We start from the raw sequence: 23,668 nt of genomic DNA on the forward strand, positions 1-23,668 counted from the left end.
TAAAATCACAACTACGAAGTATCTCGAAATCTTTTATTTTATTGTACATTTGGTTTAACACAGCTTCACACACGTAGTGGTCGTTTGGGGTTGGTTAAGAGGCACTTAATCGTATTGTTAAAACACACCAAGGTATATACATAACGACTCGACCATAAAATTGTAAACCGAATTTATACAGATAAGTTTATACATAGGTTCCCGTCAATAAAACATTAAATTCCAGTATAAACGAGGTATATTTATATTTAATATCCAGCTATGTCTCATATTCAAATTTTACAAACGACTCCACCATGACCAAAAATAAAATTAATACCTATCCGAACCTCGAAACAATTAAGTACAAATTTAAACAAAAAGGAACAAAACCAGAGTTCATAAAAAAATATAAAATAAACAATATTTCAAAAAGAAAACATAAAAAATGGAAAATATATCGTTTGCAGCTCTATTGCACCACCCGTCTACAATAATAACCCAACTCGCGGCACTTCTGGCACAGGTGCTGCGGATGCACCTTCGATTGATCCGAAACGTCTAGCCCGTCTGGTTTCTCCAGCGGGCGCTGCAAAATTACAATCAAACTTTATTAATTCTAATAAAATTCAAAACTCACTTGTTTGTGCGGATATACGTTGATTTGGCACTTAATACAGTCCTGACCGATGTTGGCCCACGAATTGCCGCTCATCCACTTTCGTTTACATTTAGGGCATTTGAATTCCCCGAAACACCGCTTCCTGCCTTGATATGGAGTTTTTCCTTCACCCTTGGGTCGGGCCTGGAAGAGTCTATTTTTAAATTTTGTTGTCAGTTTGAGCGATCATAGATGCCGCTGTGGGTCAGACGCTGCGGACGGTAACCGCAGCGACTGATCATAAGACGGTTCCTAGCGCAAGCCGTCTTTGTCTTCAGTAGGGTCGTAACTGATCCACTGTAGCGAATGATGAGATCAGGATATGATTACATGATTAATATCCGCTTGTCCGCTGACGGAATCGCAACCGCAGTGGACAATCACTGACGCTACAGATTTGACTGAAGATCTTTTAAAATAAATCAAACAAAATTTTCCATCACACTAATTCATAATAATGATCAGTGACAATGATCAATCACATGGAAAAAAAAACAAAGGCAGAGATTGGATATCTGCATTACCCTAGCTAGAACTTTCGAAACTTCCCACCAGAGGGAAGCTCAATTGCATTTTGTAATTTTAACATGATCCCAAATATTTGTCCTTGTCCATTAATCATATTTAAATCCGTATATTATTTTGACAAAAAATCATGTTGATGGGTTTCGAATCCGAAAAAATTGTCTTCGTCAGTCACTCTGCAATTTGCAATAATTATAATAATAACCGGCGATTTATCTTTCTATTTTTGCAAGGACGTTTGCCAGTAGACTGTTGTGCTTTGGCAATTAGCGTACTTTGAATCGCTATCAAAAACCAATATTTTCTCATAATATCTCAATTTATTTTTAGAAGTCGTAAGCGTTTATAGCTTCTAAAATCTCACGCCCTGAATTGGCGCATTTTCACACGTTTGACATCGGTCAAGTGTCAACGGTCGAGTTTGTAACCGATATAATAAAGCGTTTTGCTGGTGTATCGATTATTATAATGGGATAAGCGTTGGGTTTTCGTGGGTCAGCAGAAATTCTTTGCTTTTATTTCTGATTTAATTCGTTTTAATTAACTGACTAGGTAATCGGGGTCTTAAATATTTTTGCTGCCCACGGTAATACGGAATCTGTCAACGTGTTCCATTTAGAAAGATCATAAATCATTAACTTTTCATCTAAATATTCCGTTTCACAATATTTTGTGGTTTGTAATAGGGTCCATCGGGCGATTGGCTACTTTCATGTTTACTCGATGTTTCGTGACAGCAAGAGTGCGAAAAAGTGGACTTCCGTTTCCGTCTGTCTGTCGTCTGTGTCGATTATTATTAAACAGGCAATCTCCAAAATTACAGAACCGACTGTTGTCAAAAAAAACGTTGACCAAAATTTGGCTAATCACCCCCACCAAGAATTTGTTTCAGTCGAAGCCACTTTATTTTATAAATTAACATACTCTTGTACCTGCGGTTTATGAATCCGCCTCGAGATTTTACTTACCTTGAGTTTTCAAATTTTCACAAAAAAATCCAAATCGTATAATAACCTTTTATACTGTAAGTATTGAAAAATTGAATAACTAAAAAATCGGTGTTAAAAATATACCTATAATTATCCCCACCACATGGAAAACACAAAATATTGCATTACGCACTAATTGAGTTTCCAATTTTACGATTTTGTGAGTTTTTCCATTTTTCAATTTTTGAATTTTTCTGTTATTTCTGTTATCTTTAAATTATTCCATTTTTCGTTTTTTCAGTTTTCAATTTTTTCACCTTTTAAATTTAGCAGTTTTTCGATTTATAATTTTGTGATTTTTCGTTTCCAAATCTTTTGTTAAAATTTTTCAATTTCTCTATTTTGCCACTTTCGTATTTTAAATTTTTTGATTTTCAGTTTTCCGATTTTTAATTGAGTTTTTACCTACAAATTTTCGTTTTTTCAATCTTTCGATTTTTCGATTCCTATGACTAAAACCGAAAAATCGCAAGTCGAAAAACTGAAAAGGTTAAAATTTACAAAAAAATTAATTCCAAAAACTGAAAAATTAAAATATCCAGAAACCGGAAACAATAAAATTTTAGATTTATTTTCAACTTTACGATTGTCAGTTATAATATGGAAATAATAGAAAAATATTTCCATTTTTCGTTTTTTCAGTTTTTCAATTTATAATTTTGTGATTTTTCCTTTCCAAATCTTTTGTTAAAATTTTTCAATTTCTCTATTTTGCTACTTTCGTGTTTTTTAATTTTTCGATTTTTTTTTTAATGTTCGCTTCGTCAATTTTAGAATTTTGCATTTTCGATTTTTCGTTCATATTTTTTATTTTTCGATTTTGCAATTTTCCAATTACTGGATTTTTAATTTTTCAATTTCTCGAGTTTTATTTTTCAATTTTTTGATTCTCAGTTTTTCGATTTCTCAATTCTTCAATTGAGATTTTAGCTACAATTTTTCGTTTTTTCAATTTTTCGATTTTTTTTCATATGACTGTAAAACCGAAAAATCGCAAGTTGAAAAACTGAAAAGGTTAAAATTCAGAAAAAAATTAATTCCAAAAACTGAAAAACTAAAATATCCAGAAACCGAAAATGTAATAAATTTTAGATCTATTTTTCAATTTTACGATTTTGTCAACTATTCCATTTTTGAATTTTTGAATTTTTCAATTATTCCATTTTTTGATTTTTAATTATCCCATTTTTCAATTTTTTGACGTTTTCATTTAGCAGTTTTTCGATTTTCAATTTTGTGATTTTTCGTTACCTAATTTTTCATTTCAAAATGTTTCAATTTCTCCATTTTTCCACTTCCAAATTTTTCATTTTTTTGATTTTTTTGAATTTATTTTTATTTTAGAATATTGCGTTTTCGATTTTTCGTTTTAATTTTTTATTTTTCGATTTTGCAATTTCTGGTTTTTTTATTTTTAAATTTCTCCAATTTTTATTTTTCAATTTTTTGATTCTAAGTTTTTAATTTTTTCAATTTTTCAATTGAGATTTTATCTACAATTTTTCGTTTATTCAATGAAAAGGTTAAAATTTTCAAAAAAATGAATTCCAAAAACATTATAAAATTTTAGATTTATTTTCAATTTTACGATTTTGTCAGTTATTTTATTTTTGAATTTTTCTATTACATATTTCGATTTTTCAATTTTTTGACGTTATAAATTCAGCAGAAAGTTTTTCGATTTATAATTTTGTGATTTTTCGTTTTCCAATTTTTCATTTTAAAATTTTTCTATTACTCTATTTTTCCACTTTCGAATTTTTCGTTTTGTACATTTTTTTAATGTTTGCTTCGTCAATTTTAGAATTTTGCATTTTCGATTTTTCATTTATATCTTTTATTTTTCAATTTTTCGTTTATATTTTTTTATTTTCCGATTTTCCAATTTCTGGATTCTTGATTTTTCAATTTTTCAATTCTCAGTTTTCGATTTTTCAATTGACGTTTTACCTACAATTTTTCGTTGTTTCAATTTTTCGCATTGTCAATTTCTATGACTGTAAAACCAAAAAATCGGAAGTCGAAAAACTGAAAAGGTTAAAATTCAGAAAAATTAATTCCAAAAACTGAAAAATTAAAATATTTAAAAACCGTAAACGTACTAAAATTTTATATTTATTTTTCAATATTGCGTTTTTTTCAGTTCTTCCATTTTTCAATTTTTGAATTTTTCGATTATTTCGATTTTTCAATTATTCCATTTTGCGTTTTTTCAATTCTTAATTGTTTTGACGTTTTAAATTTGGCAGTTGTTCGATTTTTAATTTGTGATTTTTCGTTTCCCAATTTTTCATTTTAAAATTTTTCAATAGCTCTATTTTTCAACTTTCAAATTAACCAATTTTTCGATTTTTTGAGAATTCGCTTCGTCAGTTTTAAAATTTTGCGTTTTCGATTTTTCGTTTATATTTTTTTATTTTTTGATTTTCCAATTTTCCAATTTCTAGATTTTTTGATTTTTCAATTTCTCAAGATTTATTTTAAAATTTTTTGATTCTCAGTTTTTTCGATTTTTCAATTTTTCAATTGATATTTTACCTACACTTTTGGTTTTTTCAATTTTTCGATTTTTCAATTCCTATGACTGTAAAACCGAAAAATCGCAAGTCGAAAACTCAGAAAAATTAATTCCAAGAGCTGAAAAATTAAAATATCTAAAAACCGTAAACGTACCTAATAAAATTTTAGATTTATTTTTCAATTTTACGATTTTGTCAGTTATTCCATTTTTCAATTTTTGAATTTTTCTATTAATTCGATTTTTCAATTATTCCATTTTTGATTTTTCAATTTTTCAATTTTTTGACAATTTAATTAATCGGTTTTTCGATTTTTAATTTTGCGATTTTTCGTTTCCCAATTTTACATTTTAAAATTTTTCAATTGCTCTATTTTTGTGAATTTTTCTGTTTCGACTTTTAAAATGTTCATTTCTTCAATTTTAGAATTTTGCCTTTTCGATATTTCGTTCAGGTTTTTTATTTTTCGATTTTTTAATTTTTCAATTTCTCGAGTTTTATTTTTCAATTTTTTGATTCTCAGTTTTTCGATTTCTCAATTTTTCAATTGAGATTTTACCTGGAATTTTTCGTTTTTTGAACTTTTCGATTTTTCAATTCCTATGACTGTAAAACCGAAAAATCGCATGTCGAAAAACTGAAAAAGTTAAAATTCAGAAAAATTAATTCCAAAAGCTGACAAATTAAAATATCTAAAAACCGTGTAAACGTAATAAAATTTTAAGATTTTTTTTCTATTTTACCATTTTGTCAGTTTATTACATTCTTCAATTTTAGAATTTTTCTATTATTTCGATTTTTCAATCATTCCATTTTTCGTTTTTTCAATTTTTCATTTTTTTGACGTTTTGAATTTAGCAGTTTTTCGATTCTTAATTTGTGATTTTTTATTTCCCAATTTTTCATTTTAAAATTTTTCAATTTCTCTATTTTTCCACTTTCGAATTTTTCAATTTTGCGATTTTTCATTTATATTTTACTTTTCGATTTTTCAATTTTTCAACTGAGATTATACTTATAATTTTTCGATTTTTCAATTCCTATGACTTAAAACCGAAAAATCGCAAGTTGAAAAACTGAAAAGGTTAAAATTCGAAAAGATTAATTCAAAAAACTGAAAAATTCAAATTACGAAAAACCGTAAACTGGAAAAATTGAATATCAAAAAATTGTAATATGGAAAAATGGAATAACTAAAATATCGGAAAAATCGAACAACTGAGGAATCTTCTCTCAGCTTGGTTTTGCCCGGATAACGCCAACATGGTTGGCGAAACGCGTAGATAAATATTTTGTGTTTTCCGTGTTGAAAGAATAAACTTTAAATTACTACGTACCAAGTGACCAAAAAGATTCTTGAAAAACCATGTTTTTAATTCCTTTAATTTTCATTTTAAAATTTTTCGATTTTACCATTTTTAATTTTTTGACATTTTAATTATTCAGTTCTTCGATTTTTCAGTTTCTCCGCTTTTAATTTTGTGATTTGTCGTTTCTCCCTTTTTCATTGCAAACTTTTTTTAATTTTTCAATTTTCTAAATTTTCGGTTTTTCATTTATTTTTTCGATTATTCAATTTTGACTTTTTCAATTCCCATAATTTGTGAATTGTAGAATCGAGAAACTACAAATCGAAAAATTGAAAAATACAAACCAAAAATAGTTATTTAATTTTTCGATTTTTATTTGGGAATTGCTTGTTTTCACAGTTTTAGATAATTAAATGTTTGTTGTTTGAAGTTTCCAATTTTCAAATTTTTCCATTTTACAATTTTTCACTTTTTTGACGTTTCAATTTTTCAGTTTCTCCATTTTGTCATTTGAAAATGTTTCGATTTTCCTATGTACTTTTGAATTTTTAGATTTTTCTAATTTTTAAATTTCCGTCTCTCAATTAGATTTTTATATTTTTCGAGTGATCGATGTTTCAATATTCCGAATTTTTGACTTCTCAATTTCTCGATTGTTAAATTTTTGATTTTTCATTTCATATAATTTGTAAATTGTAAAATCGAAGAATTGTATTTCAAAAAATTAGAATAACTAAAAAATCGGAAAAATCCGAAAACTAGAAACCGTAGAACTGAAAAAAATGAAGAATCTTCTTTCAGAAAAAGTTAAAAATCCAAAAAACATATCCAAAAACGAAAAAAACAAAATATCTAAAAACTGGAAACTCGAAAAATTGAATATCAAAAAATTGTAATCGAAAAATGGAATAATAACTAAAATATCGGAAAAATCAAATAACAGTGTTGTAAGGGTTTTCGTTTTTTTTTAGTTTTTCAATTTTTAATGTCCGTTTTTCAATTTTTCAGTTGTGAAATTTTACATACAGTTTTTCGCGTATTAAATTTTGATTTTTCAATTTCTATAATTTGTAAATTATTGTAAAATGCATGCATAATTATCCAGTTTTTCGATTTTTCATTTTCTCAGCCGTTTATTTTCCAATTGTCCGATTAGGTGTTGAAGTGTTCGACTTTTTAATTTTTCGTTTCTTCAATTTTACGATTTTCACTTATTCGGTTTTTTCAGTTTTAAATCTTAAACTCGAAAAAATAGAATAACTAAAAAATCATAAAAATCGAAAACTAAAGATCGTAAAAACGAAAAATTGAAAAATCAACTAAAATATTTTGTGTTTTTGGTGTTGCGAGGATAAGCATTAAATCATACCGAGTGATAAAAAAGATTCCTAAAAGAATTGGTCGAAGGTTATTTTGACCGAACTTCCCCCGCTCTGGAGATACAGTCAAACAAATACAGCTTCTCTGAAAAATTATAAAATTTCCGCACTGATTCGGACAATATGAAATCTATTTAAAGCAAACCACCAAAAAAAAAAACGTAACTGCGACTGTTTACGTTTATACATTAAAAGAATTCGACGATTAAGCACGTATAAAATTCAATAAGGCGTAAAGCTAAATGTTCCGACAGTCATTTCGGCAAGGACAAGAAAAAAAAAATTAAAACGCCGCTGGGAGTCGAACCCGGGAACCTCCAAGTGTAAGGCACAACATTTCCCTACAAGTCTCTCTCAATCAGACTTAGGGATGTATTATGTGACCAAAGTCACCAAAGACCAAAAACGTAGGTTTAAACAATAAAAATAATAAATAAAATCGACCTGGATTCATAAACTACAAGTACAGGAGTATACAATTTTATAAAATTTAAATGGTGTAGACCAAGGAACGTTTTACCTCTACTGTTCGTTATATTTATCAACGATTTCTCAGAATCGGTGACTTCAAATACGGTTTTATACACAGATGACACCATGTTAATAAATCAAAACCCACCTGATCTTTTATGCAAAAAAATTGGTCTAAAGAGTTTAGACAGTACTTCCCTCGCTGTCGGAAACTTGACGACTGCATGCCTATTGTGTTTTTTTTTCTCATTACATTTTTGTAGTGGGAATTAAAAAAAAAATTGTGATGACGTCATCAACATTTTTGCAAGGACACGTATATCAGTTGGGATAGATGTAGTGTAATACTAAGAATAAAATTATTGTATTCCCAAATTTTCGGGAAAATGAATTGGGTCGTTTTGAATATTGATTTCTTATAATCAATAAAATAACGAAACAATTTACTCAGGTATACGGCGCCTTTTTTTGAACCACCTCTTAAGAAAATCTAAAAAATATGAATGGAATGATATATCACAAGTACAAACTCATCATATTTTTTGCATTTTAGATAGGATTTATTCAGCAAAATTTAAGGGTGACGTCATCAATTTTTTTAGGAGGGATGAACAAATACATTTTGAACAAAAGTTTACCATGCTTATAATAACTTTAAAATATTCCCAAGATTTCAAAGCACTCGGTTTTGTAATTCCTGATTAAATCGATAAAATAAATTCACGCCTTCATTAATTTTTTTGAGTCACCCTGCATATGCAAATCCAAAAATATGAATGGAATGATAAATCACAAGTACAGACACATCATATTTTGTACAATTTGGATACGATTTATTCGGCAAACTTTTGAGCTGACGTCATCAGTTTTTTGTAGAAGATAACCAAATATATTTTGACTAAAAATTTATTATGCTCTTTATAGCCTTAAAACATCTGCAAGATTTCAAAGCATTCGGTTTTGTAGTTCCTGATTAAATCAATAAAATAAATTTACGCATTCATTAATTTTTTTGAGTCACCCTGTATATGCAAATCGAAAAAATTTGAATGGAATGATAAATCACAAGAAGAGACTCACCATATTTTGTACATTTTAGATAGGATTTATTCAGCAAAATTTTGTGGCGACGTCATAAATTTTTTAGGGGGGACGACCAAATACATTTTGATCAAAAATTTACCATGCTTATGATAATTTTAAAATATCTTCAAGATTTCGAAGCATTCGGTTTTGTAGTTCCTGAGTAAATCAGTAAAATAAATTTACCCTTTCATTTATTTTCTTCAATCACCCTGTATATGCAAATCCAAAAAATATGAATAGAGTGATAGATCACAAGTACAGACTGATCATATTTTGTACATTTTAGATATGAGTTATTCGGCAAATTTTCGAGCTGACGTCATCAAGTTTTTGGAGGGGATAAGCAAATATATTTTGACTAAACATTTATTATGCTCTTTATAACCTTAAAACATCTGCAAGATGTCAGAGCATTCCGTTTTGTAGTTCCTGATTAAATCAATAAAATATATTTACGCATTCATTAATTTTTTTGAGTCACTCTGTATATGCAAATCCAAAAAATATGAATGGAATGATAAATGACAAGTACAGACTCATCATATTTTGTAGATTTTAGATATGATTTATTCGGCAAACTTTCGAGCTGACGTCATCAATTTTTTGGAGGGGATAAGCAAATATATTTTGACTAAACATTTATTATGCTCTTTATAACCTTAAAACATCTGCAAGATTTCAAAGCATTCGGTTTTGTAGTTTCTGAGTAAATCAGTAAAATAAATTTACGCATTCATTAATTTTTTTGAGTCACCCTGTATATGCAAATCCAAAAAATATGAATGGAGTGATAGATCACAAGTACAGACTCATCATATTTTGTACATTTTAGATATGATTTATTCCACAAACTTTTGAGCTGACGTCATCAAGTTTTTGGAGGGGATAAGCAAATATTTTTTGACTAAAAATTTATTATGCTCTTTATAGCCTTAAAACATCTGCAACATTTCAAAGCATTCTGGTTAGCAGATTAAAAATTAAATTTCAAAATGTTGTTTTATAATTTTGATTTTTTTTCCAAAAATCTGGACGTTTCGGGTGAAAAGTCGATTCAGAGTTGTAAACTACATGTGTAGGACTATGTTATTTTATACAATTGAAAACCCATTTACTATGTACAATTTTGAAGTGACGTCATCGCATTAGTGGTGGGGATGATTAGACAAATTTTGGTTAGCGTTTTACCATCTACATGATATTCTTAATATAAGTACAAAATTTCACAACAATCGGTCGAGTACTTTCGGAGATTATCTGTCTAATAAAAATCCGGGACGGCAGACGGACGGACAGACGGACGGACAGACGGACAGACGGACAGACGGACAGACGGACAGACAGACGGAAATGGGAGACCTATTTCTTCGTCTTCTAGGGGTCATGAAAGATCGAGAAAACGTAAAAGTAGAGAGTCGACCGACGGACTCGATTACAATACTTCCTTTGCTTACGCTCGGGAAGTAAAAATTATACTAAACTATCTCCACATAGTAAGAACTTATAGAGCAAACTATCTTTAAGAAAAAATGGAGGAGTTTTTTAACAAGCATCATCGGCAGCATTTGTGTTAAAAGAAAATGGTATTTTCAGAGATCACCTGTATCTATAAAAATCACTACAAACAGCGGACAGACAGACGGAAATGGGCGACCATTCCCATTACCAAAAAAATCAAAAATAATCGACAGCACCTCGACGAAATGTTCAAATTTATTCGTAACAATCCGACTGAAAAAATTCTCGACATACTCGGCCACATTTAGCAGCTTTTATTGCTGCATTGTTCGCGGCACATTTCGGGATTTTACGGTCAAACGATACCCCAAAGCTCGAATCTTGCACTCCATTATTCCATACGAAAATTCAAACAGTGACGAACAATCGTCAAAATATTTAAAACCTAAATTTAAGAACCGTTCATTACGCTTACGCACAAAGGCCAACCCGTGAAAAGTGGGAACGAAATTCCGTTTTGTAGTGATGGACATATTCTTAAAAAATAAACAACTTTGAAGAATTTATCGATACGCGTGTAACAACATTTCAGAGAACCCTCATCGGCGCGTTAGTGGGTAGAGTAGTGTGAAAACATCCCGTAGTTATTTACGATTTATGAAGTCGCAATGAATAGGAAACAGACGAAAGTTTCGTGGGCAACAAAAAAATATAGGTAAAAAAAAACGAACAACCGCTGTCCGTTTTATGGGGGAAGTAATTTATTTTCATAAATTCGAAAAAGGAAACTTTCGAAGTTTTCAAAACCAAGAATGACAGAATTATTTGTCGTTATATAGCTTCAAGGTCTAAATCTTTTTCCAGTGAAATGTTGTTATTGAGCTATTGAGGTGAAACTCTTTTTCAATCCACCCTCGTATTTCAAAATAAAATATTTTTATTTTCAAACGTCATATAACTGACACTTATATGACGTTCTTACCGGGGTTTAAGTGTCATTTCTATGACACCGTGTTTGAGCGGCGTATAAGTACTGCTTATACTCCGCCGGCGTATAAATAAAACATTTATACTCCGCCGGAGTATAAATATGTGAAAATCATAGTGGTTGTCAACCATAGTAACCATGGTAAGTGAAATCAAGGCAAAATTCCTTAATGAAACAAGAAGATAGGAAATAATCATTTCAAAAGAAGATTAATCGTTTGAAAATAAAATATTGTATTTCATTCGGAGTTTAAGTGACTTCATGTGACTCGTATGGACTTAATTCGCCTCGCTATCGCTCGGCGTTTAATCGTCCATACTCGACACATAAAGTATCACTTAAACTCCTAATAAAATAAATCTCTATTAATTAGCATTTTTGAATAAAAACGCTTGCTAATAATTCGCCATAGATGCGTAAGAAATTTAATCCAGAGTTGACTTTTGACCATTATTAGGCGTCTACCAACCAGTCAAGGTAAAGAGATCCCACCTATTGGCTCATCCCATTCTTGCCCCACCTACCAGATGGTCAAGCTGGTGAAGGTTCTGTATGGTAAATTTACTGGGCGTACCCATCTGCCACACAGAGAAAATAAAAAAGAAAATGTATGGTTGAGCGATACTCCGAGCCTAATAACTTCCCCAATATATCAAATTTTGATAGTTTTTTTACAGCCGGTCCACTATAAAAATTAAAGGCGTGAAACTAGTACGAAGAAACGCATTTATCTTTGTATAATGCGCATTTATCACGTTCAACGCCCTCAAAGTCTTAAATATGACTATTATGGAGTGAAATGAGTGATTTTTCTATACAGTTAGTTTTTTTTTTTTTGTTTTTAGGGCATAAAACTAAGCAAGAATTGCAATTTTTAAATATCAAGGCAGATTCATTAACAACAAATACGTCACTTTATAAAAGGTTGTGAAGGTTCTGGAGATTCTAGAAAATGTAGGATTTTTAAGAAACTAATCATTCTAGAATTTTACATGAAACGTTTTTCAAAATTCTACAGATTTTGACGATTTTACATGTCATAGATTTTTTAAATTTTGGAAATTTTATAGATTCTATACATTTTAAAGCTGTAAATATATTTCCTTAATTTTGGACATTTTTGCAATATCGATCGCTGGAAATCTATAAATTTTGAGTGGTTGTGAAGGCTCTGGAGTTTCTAGAAAATATTGAACTTTCAAGAATCTAATAATTCTAGAATTTTACAGCTTTTAAAGATTTTCCGTCACAGCTTTTAGAGATTTGGGAAATTTTATAGATTGTGCACATTTGGACATTATTGCAATATCGGACGTGTAGAAAATTTATTATTTTAAAGTGGTTGTAAAAGTTCTGAAAATTTTAGAAAATGTTGAATTTTAGAGATTCGATAACTTTGGAATTTTACAGCATTTTAAAATTTGTATATACAGTGGACGCCGCTTAATGTGATCACTTTGGGACTCAGACAAATTGCTCACACTAACCGGCTGATAATAATAAGCGAAAGCCTCCAGCAGAGACAGTAAAACCTCGAAACAAAACAAAATCGTGAACAAGTAGTGTTTATTATGCTATAGATGAAGGTACATAAACGTTAGAATTTATTTTAAATTTTGGGTACCATTCTGAGAAAGGAACACTCGATTTCCTTTGGCTGAGAAATTTTTGTGGTAACCACAACCTTACACTGGTTTATCCATGATGGGAGCGATCATACTGTCTTAAGATCTCCAACTGCTTTGCTAATATGCAAAGTGTAAATATTATCACATCGATAATAAGCTGAGATATAGTCATTTCGAAGTGCTCATTTTTACATAAGTACTCTAATTAAAACAGAAAAAATTCGTTCGTTCAAAGGTCGAAAACGCACTGATTGTGGTTGTACAAAGTGAGTAGTATAAGCAAATGTACTTTTTGAAAGCAATGAATATTCATTAAAACACAAAACCAGATTCAGTAGTCTCACTTCTCCAAAAAAGCAATTCCCGTTTCTATAAGAATTGCGAGATTGATCACAATAAGCGAAATATTGATCACAATAAACGGAAAAACTGTAATGCATTAGTATTGCGTGGGACCGTTCCAAGCCATTTTGATCACACTAAGCGGTTGATAACATTAACCGTGATCATATTAAGCGGCGTCTACTGTATATTCTATAAACTTTGGAAATTTTGTGGTCCTAACTGTCATTTTTACAATGACAGACGTTTAGAAAATTTCTATTTTAGAATAGTTGTAAATTCTTAAGATTTTAGAAAATGTTGAATTTTAGAAATTCTAATCATTCTAGAATATTACAGTTTTTAAAATTTTTGGCAAGTCATAGATTTCAAAAATTTGGGAAATTCTATAGGTTATGTACATTTTAAAACTGCTCATTATTCTATAAATGGTTGAGATTATAAAGAATTCAGAATTTCAAACAGCTTTAAAATTTTTAAGGTAGGGGAGATTCTTTGCAAATGAATTGTAAACATTTTCCATGTCGCAGCTTTTGGAAAATCGGGAAATTTTATAGATTATCTAAATTTTTAAGATCTTAAATATTTTATAAATTGAACAAATTTTAAGTGGCTGTAAAGGTTTTGGAGATTTTACAAAACGTTGAATTTTGAGAGATTCGAATCATTGTGGAATTTGTCAGCATTTTGAGATTTTAAAAATTAAATATTCTATAAATTTTTCAGATTTTTAAGAGAATTCCGAATTTTAAACAGCTTTAAAATATTTAAGACAGAGGAAATATTATGGTCATCAATTTCAAACGTTTTTACAATTATAGACGTGTAGAAATTTCTAATTTTAGAGTAGTTGTAAAGGTTCTGGAGATTTTAGACAATGGTAAATTTGAAGATTCTAATCACTCTAGAATTTTACAGTTGTTTAAATTTTTACAGGTCATAGATTTCGAAAATTTGGGAAATTTTATAGGTTGCGTAAATTTGAAAGGTTAAATATTCTGTAATTCGTTCAGATTTTAGAGGATTCAGAAATTTCAAACAGCTTTGAAAATGAAAAATGAATTCTGAACATTTTGGAATAACAGAGATGTCATCATGGATTTTAAAAATTTATAGGTTGCGTAAATTTTAGAAACTCCAAATATTCTATAAATTTTTCAGATTTTAGAGACCTCGGAATTTTAAACAGCTTTAAATGAATAAAAACTGAGGAAATTTTATGGTCCTATCTGTCATTTTTGCAATGATAGACGTTTAGAAAAAATCTATTTTAGAATAGTTGTAAATTCTCAAGATTTTAGAAAATGTTGAATTATAGAAATTCTAATCATTCTAGAATATTACAGTTTTTAAAATTTTTGCAAGTCATAGATTTCAAAAATTTGGGAAATTCTATAGGTTATGGACATTTTAAAAACGCTCAATATTCTATAAATGGTTGAGATTATAAAGAAGTCAGAATTTCAAACAGCTTTAAAATTTTAAGGTGGGGGAAGTTCTGAATTGCAAACATTTTCCATGTCACAGCTTTTAGAAAATCGGGAAATTTTATAGATTACCTAATTTTTTAAGATCTTACATATTTTATAAATTGAACAAATTTTAAAGTGGCTGTAAAGGTTTTGGATATTTTACAAAATGTTGAATTTTTAGAGATTCGAATCATTGTAGAATTTGTCAGCATTTTGAGATTTTAAAAGCTAAATATTCTATAAATTTTTCAGATTTTTAAGAGAATTCCGAATTTTAAACAGCTTTAAAATATTTAAGACAAAGGAAATATTATGGTCATCAATTTCTAACGTTTTTACAATTATAGACGTGTAGAAATTTCTAATTTTAGAGTAGTTGTAAAGGTTCTGGAGATTTTAGACAATAGTAAATTTGAAGATTCTAATCACTCTAGAATTTTGCAGTTGTTTAAATTTTTACAGGGCATAGATTTCGAAAATTTGGGAAGTTTTATAGGTTGCGTAAATTTGAAAGGTTAAATATTCTGTAAATCGTTCAGATTTTAGAGGATTCAGAATTTCAAACAGCTTTGAAAATGAAAAATGAATTCTGAACATTTTGGAATAACAGAGATGTCTCATGGATTTTAAAAATTTATAGGTTGCGTAAATTTTAAAAACTCCAAATATTCTATAAATTTTTCAGGTTTTAAAGAACTCGGAATTTTAAACAGCTTTAAATGAATAAAAATTGCCGAAATTTTATGGTCCTAACTGTCATTTTTGCAATGACAGACGTTTAGAATATTTCTATTTTAGAATAGTTGTAAATTCTCAAGATTTTAGAAAATGTTGATTTATAGAAATTCTAATCATTCTAGAATATTACAGTTTTTAAAATGTTTGCAAGTCATAGATTTCAAAAATTTGGGAAATTCTATAGGTTATGGACATTTTAAAAACGCTCAATATTCTATAAATGGTTGAGATTATAAAGAATTCAGAATTTCAAAGAGTTTTAAAATTTTTAAGGTGGGGGAAATTCTGAATTGCAAACATTTTCCATGTCACAGCTTTTAGAAAATCGGGAAATTTTATAGATTATCTAAATTTTTAAGATCTTAAATATTTTATAAATTAAACAAATTGTAAGTGGTTGTGAAGGTTTTGCAGATTTTACAAAACGTTGAATTTTCAGAGATTCGAATCATTGTGGAATTTGTCGGCATTTTGAAATTTTAAAAACTAAATATTCTATAAATTTTTCAGATTTTTAAGAGAATTCCGAATTTTAAACAGCTTTAAAATATTTAAGGCAGAGGAAATATTATGGTCATCAATTTCAAACGTTTTTACAATTATAGACGTGTAGAAATTTCTAATTTTAGACTAGTTGTAAAGGTTCTGGAGATTTTAGACAATGGTAAATTTGAAGATTGTAATCACTCTAGAATTTTACAGTTGTTTAAATTTTTACAGGTCACAGATTTCGAAAATTTTGGAAAGTTTATAGGTTGCGCAAATTTTAAAGGTTAAATATTCTGTAAATCGTTCAGATTTTAGAGGATTCAGAATTTCAAACAGCTTTGAAAATGAAAAATGAATTCTGAACATTTTAGAACAGACATGTCATGGATTTTAAAAATTTATAGGTTGCGTAAATTTTAAAAATTCCAAATATTCTATAACTGGTTGAGATTATAGAGAATGCAGAATTTCAAACAGCTTTAAAGAATTTTAAGATGGGGAAAATTCTTTGTTTACCACTTTCCATGTCACAGCTTTAGAAATTTGGAAATTTTATAGATTATCTAAATTTTTAAGATCTCAAATATTTTATAAATTGAACAAATTTTAGATAATTCAGAACTTCAAACATCTCTAAAACTGTTAGGATTTAAGAAATTTCATCAATTTTAGACATTTATTCAATATCGGACGTTTAGAAAATTTATAATTTTAAAATGGTTATAAAGGTTTTGGAGATTTTAGAAAACGTTGAATTTTTACAGATTCGAATTATTCTAGAATTTTACAGCATTTTTAGATTTTAAAAACTAAATAATTTTTGACTGATAAATATTCTACAAATGTTTCACATTTTAGAGAATTTCGAATTTTAAACAGCTTTAAAATATTTAATACAGGGGAAATTTTATGGTCATAAATTTTAACATTTTTACAAAAGACGTTTAGAAATTTCTAATTTTAGAGTAGTTGTAAAGCGTCTGGAGATTTTAGACAACGGTAAATTTTAAAGATTCTAATCGTTCTAGAATTTTACAATTTTTTAAACTTTTACAGGTCATAGATTTCGAAACTTTGGGAAATTTGATAGGTTGTGAAAATCTTAAAGACTGTAAAAACATTTTATACAAATTGTTCAGATTTGAGAGAATTCAAAATTTCAAACAGCTTTAAAATTAAAGATTGGGGAAATTTTATGCTCGTGAATTTTAAACATTTTCCATGTCGCAGCTTTTAGAAATTTGGGAAATTTTATAGATTATCTAAATTTTTAAGATATTAAATATTTTATAAATCGTAGAAATTTTAGATAATTCAAACAGCTGTAAACACTACACAAAGATTTAAGAAATTTCATGAATTTTCGACATTTATCGGAAGCTTATCAAATTTATAATTTTAAAGTGGTTCTAAAGGTTTTGGAGATTTTAGAAAGCGTTAAAATTTTAGAGATTCGAATCACTCTAGAATTTTACAGCATTTTGAGATTTTAAAAAATAAAAATTCAATAAATTTTTCAGATTTTAAAGAATTCCGAATTTCACATGGCTTTAAAATATTTAATACAGGCGAAATTTTAAATATTTTCGCAATAATAGATAGTTAGAACTTTTAATTTTAAAGCAGTTGGAAAAGGTCTGGAAATTTTAGACAACGGTGAATTTAAAAGATTCCAATCATTCTAGAATTTTACAGTTTTTTAAGTTTTCACAGGTCATAGATTTCGAGAATTTGGGAAATTTTATATGTTGTGAAAATCTTACAGACTGTAAATACATACTATCAGATTTGAGAGAATTCAAAATTTCCAACAGCTTTAAAATTTTTAAGATTGGGGAAATTTTATGCTCATGAATTTTAACCATTTTCCATGTCGCAGCTTTTTGAAATTTGGGAAATTTTATAGATTACCTAAATTTTTAAGGTATTAAGTATTTGATAATTTGTAGAAATTTTAAATAATTCAAATAGTTGTAAACACTGTTAAGATTTAAGAAATTTCATGAATTTTGGACATTTATCGGACGTTTAGAAAATGTATAATTTTAAAGTGGTTGTAAAAGTTTTCGAGATTTTAGGAAACGTTAAATTTTTAGATATTCGAATCACTCTAGAATTTTACAGCATTTTGAATAAAGAGCTTTAAAACATTTAATACAGGCGAAATTTTATGGTCATAAATTTTAAACATTTTTGCAATAATAGACAGTTATTCTAGAATTTTTCAGTATTTTAAGTTTTCACAGGTCATAGATTTCGAAAATTTGGAAAATTTTATAAGTTGTGAAAATCTTATAGACTCTAAATACATATTATCAGATTTGAGAGAATTCAAAATTTCCAACAGCTTTAAAATTTTTAAGATTGGGGAAATTTTATGCTCATGAGTTTTAAACATTTTCCATGTCGCAGCTTTTAGAAATTTGGGAAATTTCATAGATTATCTAAATTTTTAAGGTATTAAATATTTGATAATTTGTAGAAATTTTAGATAATTCAAATAGTTGTAAACACTTTTAAGATTTAAGAAATTTCATGAATTTTGGACATTTATCGGACGTTTAAAAAATTTATAATTTTAAAGTGGTTGTAAAAGTTTTCGAGATTTTAGAAAACGTTAAATTTTTAGAGATTCGAATCACTCTGGAATTTTACAGCATTTTGAGATTTTAAAAACTAAATATTGTGTAAATTTTTCAGATTTTAAAGAATTCCGAATTTTAAAGAGCTTTAAAACATTTAATACAGACGAAATTTTATTGTCATAAATTTTAAACATTTTTGCAATAATAGACAGTTAGAACTTTCTAATTTTAAAGTAGTTGGAAACGGTCTGGAGATTTTAGACAACGGTGAATTTAAAAGATTCTAACCGTTCTAGAATTTTACAGTTTTTTCAGTTTTCACAGGTCATAGATTTCGAAAATTTGGAAAATTTTATAAGTTGTGGAAATCTTATAGGCTGTAAATACATATTATCAGATTTGAGAGAATTCAAAATATCCAACAGCTTTAAAATTTTTAAGATTGAGGAAACTTTATGCTCATGAATTTTAAACGTTTTCCGTGTCGCAGCTTTTATAAATTTGGGAAGTTTTATAGATTACCTAAATTTTTAAGGTATTAAGTATTTGATAATTTGTAGAAATTTTAGATAATTCAAATAGTTGTAAACACTGTTAAGTTTTAATAAGTTTCATGAATTTTAGACATTTATCGGACGTTTAGAAAATTTGTAATTTTGAAGTGGTTGTAAAAGTTTTCGAGATTTTAGAAAATGTTAAATTTTAAGAGATTCCAATCACTCTGAAATTTTACAGCATTTTGAGATTTTAAAAACTAAATGTTGTATAAATTTTTCAGATTTTAAAGAATTCCGAATTTTACACAGCTTTACAATATTTAATACAGGCGAAATTTTATGGTCATAAATTTTAAAGATTTTTGCAATAATAGACAGTTAGAACTTTCTAATTTTAAAGTAATTGGAAAGGGTCTGGAGATTTTAGACAACGGTGAATTTTAAAGATTCTAATCACTCTAGAATTTTACACTTGTTTTAAGATGGGGGAAATTTTATGGACTTGAATTTTAAACATTTTTTCAATCACAAACGTTTAGAAAATTAAATTTCTATTTTAGAAGAGCCGTAGATTCTCAAAATTTTAGAAAATGTTGGATTTTAAAAATTTTAATCATTCTAGAATTTTACAGTTTTTACAGGTCATAGATTTCAAAAATTTGTGAAATTCGGTAGGTTGTGTACGTTTTAAAAACGCCAGATATTCTATAAATGGTTGAGATTATAAAGAATTCAGAATTTCAAACAGCTTTAAAATTTTTAAGGTGGAGAAAATTCTTTGCTTATGAATTTTAAGCATTTTCCACGTCACAGCTTTTAGAAATTCGTAACAACTGTGAAACATTTTCCATGTCGCAGCTTTTATAAATTTGGGAAATTTTATAGATTATCTAAATTTTTAGAATACTAAATATTTAATAAATTGTAGAAATTTTATAATTCAAACAGTTGTAAACACTGTTAAACTTTAAGAAATTTCATGAATTTAGGACATTTATTGGACGTTTAAAAAATTTATAATCTTAAAGTGGTTGTAAAAGTTTTCGAGATTTTAGAAAACCTTAAATTTAAATATTGTATAACTTTTTCATATTTTAAAGAATTCCGAATTTTAAACAGCTTTATTTAAACAGCTTTAAGATATTTAAGGCAGAGAAAATTTTTACAATAAACGTTTAGAAATTTCTAATTTTAGAGTAGTTGTAAAGCTTCTGGAGATTTTAAACAACGTTGAATTTTTAAAGATTCTAATAATTCTAGAATTTTACAATTTTTAAAATTTTAAGATTGGGGAAATTTTATACTCATGAATTTTAAACATTTTCCGTGTCGCAGCTTTTAGAAATTTAGGAATTTTATAATTATCTGAATTTTTAGGATATTAAATGTTTTACAAATTGTAGAAATTTTATAATTCCAGCAGGTGTAAACACTGTTAAAATTTAAGAAATTTCATGAATTTTGGACATTTATCGGACTCTTAGAAAATTTATAATTTTAAAGTGGTTTTAAAAACTAAATATTCTGTAAATTTTTCAGATTTTTAAAGAATTCCGAATTTAAACAGCTGTAAAATATTTAAGAGAGGAAATTTTATAGTAATAAATTTTAAACATTTTTGCAATAATAGAAGTTTAGAAATTTCTGATTTTTGAGAAGTTGTAAAGGTTCTGGAGATTTTAGACAATGGAAAATTTTAAAGATTCTAATCACTCTAGAATTTTAGTTTTTAAAATTTTTACAGGTCATAATTTCGAAAATTTGGGAAATTTTAGAAAATCTTTAGTTTTGGAGTAATAAAAGCCCTTATGATTTTAGAAATTTAGAAATATTATAGAACGTGTTACTTTCAAAGACTAAATATTGTATAAATTGTAGAAAGTCTAGGGAATTCAGAATTCAGAAATTTGGGCATTTAGAAATTCAGGTGTCCATAGAAAATCTTCGGTATTTCGCAAATTTTGAAGAATTTAGACATTCGAACAGGTCAGAAATTCTAGAATTCAAAAATCGTAAAAACTCAAAAAAGTTTACGAGATTCCAGGCATTCTAGAAATTTAAAAAGAATGGAAAATGTTGAAGATCTCGGACATTTTTGACGTAGCGGAGGGTGTAGAGGTTATAAATTTAGGAAGATTTATCCAGAGATTGGAAGAACTTGGACATTTCAGAAATCTCATTTATTTAAGCAGTTTTTGTCATAATAAGTATTCCAAAAATTTTAGATATTTAAAGGTTGAGTATATTCGTGTACTTTATAATAATTTAGAAATTTTGGAGAGTTGAAGATTTTGAAAATTTTGGATATTTTAGAGAGTTCCGAGAATTATATAATATGCATTTGAGAGATCAAAAATACTAGAAATTGGAATTTAAACATATTTGACAATTTTAGATACCTTGTAGATCTTTGTCAGGTTACAAATTTTTCTGATCGTATGGATTTTTGAGATACCAGAAAATCCAAAAAATTATAAAAAATTACTGAAACCATAAGACTTTAAATTATATAGATTATCAATTATCCTGACCTAAAATCTTTAAACCTTAAAAAAAAACTCTGAAACTGAAAATTTCATGCGCCTTTTGCGCAAAGTAACAAAGACAAATTTTTTGTTGTAGAAATTTAAAGTTACATTGTTAAAATCAACGCTACTATAATTTGTTTAAAATCACATATCGACTTTTTCAGAAATCGGTAGAATATTGATAACTGTCAACACTACCACAAATTTTTCAAGAACTCCACGTTACAAACTCTCGCCAAACAACCAGTTCCAAATTCCGTGTGAAAAGCAACACAAACCGCAACAATGCTTTGAAAATCTGCCAAAACCCGAGCTTTTTATCACAGCTGTTGAAGTTTCGCATCCGTAAATTCGCACTAACCTTCGGACAATCCTTAATGTAGTGGCCCTTCTGGAAGCACAAATGGCACATATACGTCGCCGGCGGCCTTTTCAGCGACCTTTTATCTAACGCAATATCTGCGAACTGATCCGCTAGATCACTTATAGTATCCTGAGTATAATTCATGGACGGAAGAAACGTGTTGAGGCTACTCCACGTCGGTGACAGCAATTTTGGCTACAACAAAAATGCTGTTGGTCGTCGTAAACACACCACGCAGGAAAGTGGTACCTGAAAGGGCTCAGCTTGCGCTAGCTGCATCCAGTTCGTCGGGAAGCCCCCATTTAGGAAAGAGTAGTTGCTTAGAGAGTCCAGCTGATTCGTCCTGTTGTTGTAACTCAAATTCGTGGGCTGGGTCAAAAGTGTGGCTGTCGGTGCCATTTTCTTCAACCTGTCAACAGACAGAATTTGAGAGTGGTGCGGGTCGTCCGGTACCTATTGGATTATTTAAATTTAAACATTCCTCGAGGCTTGACCAAGTTTTGGTTTATGAATCAGAGTACTACGGGTTCCCGCCACCGATTTTTGGCCATAAACCAAAACGCTGATCGACATGCACAATCCACAATTTAAAACAAAATGGTCATAATCACCTCTTTTCGAGGACTTCCGGGTCCGAAAAAAAAGACAAGTCCATTTTTGTTAGCATCCACTGAAACACAAGAGGGTTAGCGGCAAGCAGGTGCACGGACTCTTCGCCTGGCCCAAATTTAAGTAGCACACGTGAGAATCCTGGAGAATTTATACCGCGTGAGTCATTGCGATTTTTTCCCGAGCAAAGCTCCAGTTGCATAACAATGTTTCGCAATTGTGGAAACCGAAGAGTGTCAAATCGCGCCAAGAGATAGCGAAGTGAGAAACCCAATCCAGGAGCAAGTGCACGTGTCTATAGGGAACCAGGGGATATGTTTGTTGTTATTTCAGCGCACCAGCGACCACACGTTCGGTTTTCCAGTCGCATTCGGGCCGACGTCACCGGGATGCAGGGAAGCAAAGCATGCGAACTTCGGGGGAGGAGATTACGGGATTACGAGCAAGCATTACAAGACAACGGGAACGAACACCTTACTCACCTGATTCTGCACCAGGAGAACCTTGAATGCGATCTGCGAATGGTCCTAGGGTTTTCTGGATGCTTACAACGTCATGGTGGTGGTGGGGGTACGCAGCTCGTCTTAAAATAAGTCAAGAACTAAGCTGCCTGATTTGAACGATATTTTATTGCTGCCATTGTTTTTCGACGACGATTTTTTAAAGGCGGCGAAGGTCTCTTGAAGCAACGCGAATGGACGGCGATAGAGGGCTTTATCGCGAAAATCACCGAGTAAGCGAAGATTTCGTAACGAACTGGACGTGTTGATGTGTAACTCAACCGGTTAAATCGAGATGTATTAGCGGAAGTGGATTTTTTATTCGGTTTCGGGTCGCTTTGCTGTCGGTGGTGGCTAAAAATGCGACGGAGGCGGAGGTAGCAAAATTTGGCGGAGATGACGGGGGGTACACAAAGAAGCCCATTTTGACATGTTCGGGGTACTTCGAAATGTTTTCTGAAACAAAGTTTTATTGGTAAAAATGGTAAATATCTGATTCATGAACGTATCTTTCTTAAAGTTGACGGCATAAATATTTAAACTTTATCTAG

General features: G+C 29.3%; 2 protein-coding genes across 2 annotated transcripts in view; one reads left to right on the forward strand and one right to left on the reverse strand.

The window, feature by feature from the left end:
• Positions 1–23,668, forward strand: part of LOC135131748 (cyclin-dependent kinase-like 4) — a gene marked incomplete at its 3' end in the record, with an annotated part of 69,396 nt that overhangs the window by 194 nt on the left and 45,534 nt on the right. The gene's annotated exons all lie outside the window — the stretch shown is intronic.
• LOC135132012 (zinc finger CCHC domain-containing protein 24-like) lies at positions 20–23,135 on the reverse strand. Its single transcript, XM_064059925.1, has 5 exons — positions 23,100–23,135; positions 22,258–22,461; positions 22,006–22,203; positions 620–784; positions 20–568 (listed from the first exon to the last, which is right to left on the reverse strand). The coding sequence occupies exons 2-5, from the start codon at positions 22,405–22,407 to the stop codon at positions 452–454; spliced, it is 630 nt and encodes a 209-aa protein (XP_063915995.1). The 5' UTR covers positions 22,408–22,461; positions 23,100–23,135; the 3' UTR covers positions 20–451.

The sequence above is a fragment of the Zophobas morio genome, unplaced genomic scaffold, assembly GCF_036711695.1.
Source record: "Zophobas morio isolate AGI-343-1 ecotype UQ-CSIRO unplaced genomic scaffold, CSIRO_AGI_Zmor_V1 ptg000021l, whole genome shotgun sequence".
NCBI classification, from domain to species: Eukaryota; Metazoa; Arthropoda; class Insecta; order Coleoptera; family Tenebrionidae; genus Zophobas; species Zophobas morio.

What these genes read in the sequence shown, in the direction of transcription:
- LOC135132012 (XM_064059925.1), bottom strand. Translation starts at nt 22,407, where the DNA reads ATGGCACCGACAGCCACACTTTTGACCCAGCCCACGAATTTGAGTTAC. An exon ending in ACATTAAGGATTGTCCGAAG is followed by an intron (nt 785 to 22,005) that starts GTTAGTGCGAAT and finishes AGACTCTTCCAG; the next exon opens with GCCCGACCCAAGGGTGAAGG. An exon ending in ACGTATATCCGCACAAACAA is followed by an intron (nt 569 to 619) that starts GTGAGTTTTGAA and finishes GTAATTTTGCAG; the next exon opens with CGCCCGCTGGAGAAACCAGA.